The following is a 7094-nucleotide window of genomic DNA, read 5'->3' as shown; positions in this document are numbered from 1 at the left end:
CCAGCACATGCATACCCAACCAGTTAGTTCGGACAGTCTAAGCTGAGAACTACTACTCAGATTAACTAAGATAGTAGCAGGAGACTCGAACTGGCAGGAATAGGCTACGAATATAACCACCTGTTAGGCTAAAAGGTATGACCCAATTATCCTGGCTATAGCATCGTAGGTTACAAAGTGCCCTACTTAGGCTTGGCTACCTTAAGTGACGAAAAGATGACATTCACCTCTTTCTTTCAACTTTAAGTTCCCAGTTTGATTTCATTAAGAAGAATGGTTCTATAGTACTTTCAAGGAACCAAACTTTCTATTAACTTTAACTACTTGTGTAAGAGTCGAAGTGTTTGGTCAATATTCTTATAGAAGAAACCAGCTTATACCAACAAGTATATATAAAAAAATATGGGAATTCTCCTTACCTGTAAAGGTTTGAAGTTTTCTGGAGTCAACCCAAAGTATGCTACTTCCCACCATTCAGGCTGCATATGTTACTAAGAGGAATCCATATCCTTCTATCAATCTGTGCATTTTACATGTTGTAAAATGGACTCTACATGACTAGAACAAGGTAATTCATACACTTTCGTATCCTTTTTCAACCAAAACACCCAGTCAATTCCCCTTGGGGAAGCATGCTGGCTTTCCCGAAAGGTTATTGAATTGACTATCAAATCAATCACTACCTCATACAAAGCCAGGAACCCTGGTCTTCTCTTCCCTCTGGTTCTAACGCACTGTGTTCAGCCACAGGAGACGTTAACTCACTCCTACTACTAGCAAAAATTGTGGATAAATACAGAACCATAGTAAGTGTCAGAAGTTGAATGCAAATTGTCATTTAACCTACATACCTTACAGGCATTGACAGCTTGTGGCTACTGTAAAGTACCCATTAGGAAAAGCACAGCTCATTACAGCCTTAATGGAAAAAGCAAAAAAACATTAAGAAAACAAATATTTTAAGGTAGGAAAGGCAGGCACTATATTCTTTACTGCTACCAACCAAGAAACACTGATAAAGACTAAATCATCATAATATCAATATCAGAAGAAAAAAAATGAACACAAGAATGATGAAATGAAGTGTATATTAACCCTTAAAACGCCGACTGGACGTATTTTACGTCGACATTTTTTGTCTCTCGGGTGCCGACTGGACGTATTTTACGTCGACATACAAAAGTTTTTTTAAAAAATTCGCGGAAAAATACTTTTAGGAGGGCCTACCACCCGAAACTCTTGAAATCACGCGCCTTGGGGGATGCTGGAGTTCAATGGATCAAGGTGTTGTTTTGTTTACAATCGTTACGCAGGCGCGCAAGCGCGAATTTCTTTCTTGCCGCACTAAAAAGTATCTGTGACACATCTTGGAAATTATTTTGTCACTTTGACATAATTTTTTTACCATTTTAAACTAACCGTTACATAAAGTTCTATATATGAAATGTGCGCATGTTTATGTAGAACACAACAAAAAAATACTCATGATTGTAGCTTTTATCAGTTTTGAGATATTTTCATATAAATAACGATAAGTGAGGCCAAAATTTCAACCTTTGGTCAACTTTGACTCTACCGAAATGGTCGAAAAACGCAATTGTAGCTAAAACTCTATATTTTAGTAATATTCAATCATTTACCTTCATTTTGCAACTAATTGGAAGTCTCTAGCACAATATTTCGATTTATGGTGAATTTATGAAAAAAACTTTTTCCTTATGTCCGCGAGGTAACTCTTCCGAAAAAAAATCATACATGCGATTGTGGTAATGTTTGCACCACATTTTAAAGTTAGCCGTTACATAAAGTTTTATATCTGAAAATGTGCGCAATTTTATTTACAATACAACTAAAACAACCCATGGTTGTAGCTTTTATCAATTTTGAAATATTTTCATATAAAAAATGATAAGTGACAAATTTTCAACCAACCTTCGGTCAAATTTGACTCTACCAAAATGGTCGAAAAACGCAAATGTAAGCTAAAACGCTTATATTCTAGTAATAGTTCAAGCATTTACCTTCATTTTGCAACAAATTGGAAGTCTCTAGCACAATATTTTCGATTTATGGTGAATTTATGAAAAAAAATAAAATTAAAATTTTCTTTACGTCCGCGCGGTAACTCTTCCGAAAAAAATCATACGTGCGATTGTGGTAATGTTTGCACCATTTTAAATTAGCCGTTACATAAAGTTTTATATATGAAAATGTGCGCAATTTCATGTAGAATACAACAAAAAATAATTGAAGGTTGTAGCTTTTCTCATTTTTTTGAAATATTTGCATATAAATCACGATAAATAGAAAAAAAACCACGTTCGGTCACTTTGACTCTACCAAAATGGTCGAAAAACGCAATTGTAAGCTAAAACTCTTACATTCTAGTAATATTCAGTCATTATCTTCATCTTGAAACAAATTCGAAGTCTCTAGCACAATATTTAAATTTATGGTGAATTTAAAAAAAAAACTTTCCTTCCATCCGCGCGCGGTATTTCTCCGCCACAATCTCCGAAATGTGTACGTCCCATTCTCGGAATATTTGCTCCGTTTCATATTATGCATTTCATAGAGTTTTATATATGAAAATGTGCGCAATTTCATGTAGAATAAAACGAAAAATATTTGAAAGTTGTAGCTTTTCTTATTTCCGATATAATTGCATATAAAATATATATATAAAAAAATTCGACATTCGGTCAAATTTAACTCGTCAGATATGGTCGAAAACTGCATTTGTAAGCTAATATTCTTATAGTATATAATATTCAATCATTTGTCTTCATTCTGAGAAATTGGAAGTCTCTAGGACAATATTTAGATTTATGGTTGAATTTTTGAAAAAAATATTTGTTTACGTCTGAGCGTTAACGAATTCATGCGTTAGTTTGTGATAATATTTTCTCTGTGTTGCTTTTATCGTTTTACAATGTGTTATATACCAAAATGATCGCAATTTAGTGTACATTACAACGAAAAAAAGGTAACTTGTTACCTTTAACCGTTTTGCGCACAGCGCGATTTTAATACAATTATATATGAATTTCGTTTTTGCGCTATATATATCGCATTATTTATATATGATAATGATAATTTTTTTTCATTTATGATGGCTGCATACTAAACTTCAGGCAATGAAAAAAAAGGAGCCAAAAATGAACTCTTAATCTTGAAAACTAAGCGCGCTGTGATTTTTTGAAAAAAATATATTTTCCGCTTCCGCGCTCAATCTGAAACACCTCCGGCACACGGGAGACATTTTTTTTTTACCGCTCCGGCGTTTAAGGGTTAAGAAAAACAATAGAGTAATAAGCAGTAGTACATCCTACAGACAGTTAAGGGGGGCCGGCCGGCTAATGCCCTTTTTTAAGGACAGGACTTTGATATTCATACCACTTAATAAGGTGACTTGGGACATCTCCAAACCGCAATATGATTTTCGCCTCTGACCTTCGGTTTTGTGACGCCAGGGCGATTTATCCCGAAAATAACCATTTTTCAAATTCTATCTCCTCCTTGATATTTAATATTAAGACCTGGGATTACTACCATATATAGACCTGATGTAGACCTCAATCGAATGGAGAGTTTTTTTTCTAAAGTCATTTTTTTGCAAGATATGAATTTTTCAATATGGTAAAAAATAAACCCTATAAATCAGGAGAAAAAATTTTATTAAAAAAAATACGAAACAAAAATTGGAAAAAAGGGCTCTATTTGATTGTTCTATAATGTCTTTCTGAGTTATATACCAAATTCCAATGTTATAGCTTTAAAACTAGGTGAGAGATAGATTTTGAAGGTCAATAAGTATAGTTTTGAGATACGGCGTTCAAAGTTTTCCTACGTATTTCTATAAAGACAATGTTAATAAATAATGATTATTATGAATGTATATTTTTTTTTTGTGTATTAATAAACCAAAACTATTTCATTTATCATAATTTAATCATAAATGATGATCCCTTTGCTCATATATCGCAGCCTGGGCACTGCTTGAGGCAAGATGGGCACTCCTTCCTACACAATTCTCTCTCTCCCCTTCACTAACTCGGCTTATTACAGCGAATTTTCTTCTTCTGTATGTTAGCGAGATGTTTTCCTTGTATTTTCCTCATTGGCATGATGAAATTCTTGCCCGAAACAAAGATAAACAAACGTAAATGTAAGAGAAATGTCAAGAGGTGAAACTCGAAGGCGTACTCTTTTTTTACAAAGACAATTTAATAAATCATGATTATTATGAATTTCATATTCCATTTTGGTTTTAAAAAACCAAAATTTGTTATTTATCATAAATGAAGATCTCTTGCTCAAAGATCGTCGTAGCCTTGGGCACAGTGTGACGTGTGCTGTCAAGCAAGACGGGGCGTTACTAAGCAACCCTCCCCTCTCTTCACTAACTATGCATACATATATGATGATATTCTGTAATAATACTTGAGCGATTTTTCTTCGTCTGTATGTTAGCGAGATGTTTTTCCTTGTCTTTTCCTCATTGGCATGATGAAATCTTGCCGAAACACATAAACATACGTAAAAGCAGGCGTATGTCAGAGGTGAAATGGAACGTGTAGACTACTCGAAGTCTGTGATCGCACTAAATCAGGACTGGACTTGGCCTGAAAGTCTCCTTCTCGACTCGGAGAATGTCTAACAGATGCCATTTCTCCCAATTTCTTTGACAATAATTATCAAAATTTATGATAATAGAGGAAATATTGCATTTTCTTGTACGGATCAATGTTTTAGGCTTATTGAGTTACGTTAACTAATTACCCTGTAACTACGAAAGTAAGAGGAATTTTGACGAAATATTTCGTATACGTATTCTCAATTGCCATATGAAGCTCCATGAATTTTTTCTTTATGACTCTGCATTTTTTTGCCCTATACCTCCATATATAGGGGTTCCGGCCAGCCCCCTTAAGAGGTCTGGGCATTTTGCACTAATTAGAGATGAGCTCTAAATCTTCCCTCAGAGAAAGTTTGTCTGGCATGTATAAATTATGGGTTTGTATCAAACTCTTATATCAATGAACACTAGTATAATAGCTAATAGCCTCATACACACTAATACGCTTGTGTTGTAAAATTACTTTTTCACTAGCTTTGTTACAAAATTATGACATGATGATAAAGAGAAAGAAAATTACCTGACAACATCAGCATGAGATGCGCCATTCCAGCCTAAAGCCCGATAGTGAGACAGTAGGTTTGTGAATGACAGACCTGGAGTTTTCTTCACTGCTACAGTACGTTCAGGTTTCAATCTTTGACTGTAAAAAAAAATCAATGTACATCAAAATCTAATGCAGTGGTTTACCATCAACACCTAAAATTATGAGTATATGTTATGAAACATGAAGCACTTAAAACAAATTTTGTGATGAGTACAACCATAGTACAAAACAAAATGATCTGTAAAATAAAATATCTTTTTCAGTACAAACCAATTGCTGATCATATACAGTCAACCCCCGCTTATTTATGATTTAGGATTTGTGGCTTCACTGATTCACAGATTTTTCTGTGGAAAATATCTTCAAATTATAAGAAGAAAATTTGGAAATTGGTGGATTTTTTTTAGAGTAATATTAATTACTGTATCGTCATATTATTTTTGAGACTAAACTTACATTTTTTTATAATAAAATAGCAGGTTTTGATATAGGAAAATCCTGTTTTTGGTAGTAGCTGCCACATACTCAAGGAGTTACCCCTCCATGGTGTGCCAGAGTTCCCAGTGGTGACTAGACTAATCTCAAAGTAATATATTTTAGCCTTGTCTTGTAACCGGGTACTGCGTCAAAATGATAAACACTATGACATGTGATAGAGTAGAATGGACTCAAAAGATTTCCTCTCATCTTCAGCAAGGCGAACCCAGTTTTTCCAACAACAAAGTCTGGAAGAAGTGACTACAGGCAGTCCCCAGTTATCATTGAGGGTTCTGTTATTTTCAGTGATTCTCGCCACCAGCAACCAGATAATGGTTGGCGCCAATACTCTATAATCAGCGCCGATAACCAAAAATCGGCGCATTTTGGTGCTAGACAAGCCCCATAAAACCAGATCGCTGATAACCATCAACTGCCTGAATTACGTATACACATTGGCCGTCTTGTTTAACTGAGTTGGTTAAAAGACGATTAACCATTACTCTCTGTTGGTCAACATAGGATGATCCCTTGCACAAATCCCATGCTTTTTTTCCAGGTAAGTGGAAGGGTTTTGAGAACTCAACAGCGACACCCAAAAATAGGTTTTTCCTACGTCAAAGCCTGGTTTTTTATAGTATAGTCGCTTCTTTCATCAAGGAGTTTTACATAGAAATTGACAGATGATGAAAGGCTTAAGCTCTAAAAAAATTTTAATCCCAACAACCCAGAGGAGGACTGTGCTAGAGCGAGCAAGAAAAAAAAAAAAAAAAAAAAAAAAAATAAATAAATAAAAATAATAATAATATAATAACAATATCCTTTATTTCAGCTCAGGGCCATATACATGGAATATACAAAATACAGACAGTAACATACACAATCTAGATACATGAAACAACATGATAAAAAATGAATACTCAGCACTTGTCCACAAAATAGCTGAGGTAGCATAAAAGATAGTAGTCGTAATGCTGGAAATAACAGTAATAATATTGGTGAGAAAAAAGATGCATTCAGAGTTATAACAGTTAGTGCACAGATTATATAACTAAATTTCAACTAGAGACCTTAGGTGGTTATGGTAGTCAGGTCCAGAGGGCTAAATACAAAAATTTGATGTAAAAAACTTTAACTTGATAGTATTCGCAGTAATAATGAAAAAGTAAAATATCAACAATAAATATAATAATAATGACAGAATCTGCAGATGACATCTTGCCAATACAGAGATTAAGCCCTATAGGGGACAAAGGCATCATTTTCCCATCTTTCCCACAATTTAGATCTTTGGATGTTTTGTACAAGCGAGTTGCTGCTGTTCCTCACTCAGGTTACAAGACTGGACATTGTTTGCTTTACAATGATTTTTAAATTGTCCAGGTGGTTTACTATGAACATCTGTGTGGCAGAGTGGTAGTGGGGAGTGTT

General features: G+C 34.5%; 2 protein-coding genes across 2 annotated transcripts in view; one reads left to right on the top strand and one right to left on the bottom strand.

Annotated features, from left to right (window-relative positions):
- LOC135213642 (cytoplasmic 60S subunit biogenesis factor ZNF622-like) overlaps positions 1–7094 on the top strand; it is a gene marked incomplete in the record, with an annotated part of 424578 nt that overhangs the window by 257238 nt on the left and 160246 nt on the right.
- LOC135213873 (cytoplasmic 60S subunit biogenesis factor ZNF622-like) overlaps positions 5156–7094 on the bottom strand; it is a 51080-nt gene continuing 49141 nt past the window's right edge. Inside the window, 1 exon segment of the mRNA XM_064247972.1 lies at positions 5156–5282. Coding sequence (XP_064104042.1) covers positions 5156–5282 — 127 coding nt within the window.

This window comes from Macrobrachium nipponense, chromosome 43 (assembly GCF_015104395.2).
Source record: "Macrobrachium nipponense isolate FS-2020 chromosome 43, ASM1510439v2, whole genome shotgun sequence".
In the NCBI taxonomy this organism is placed as follows: Eukaryota; Metazoa; Arthropoda; class Malacostraca; order Decapoda; family Palaemonidae; genus Macrobrachium; species Macrobrachium nipponense.
Note: the sequence above shows the minus strand (reverse complement) of the source record. Positions and strands in the feature narration are given on the sequence as shown.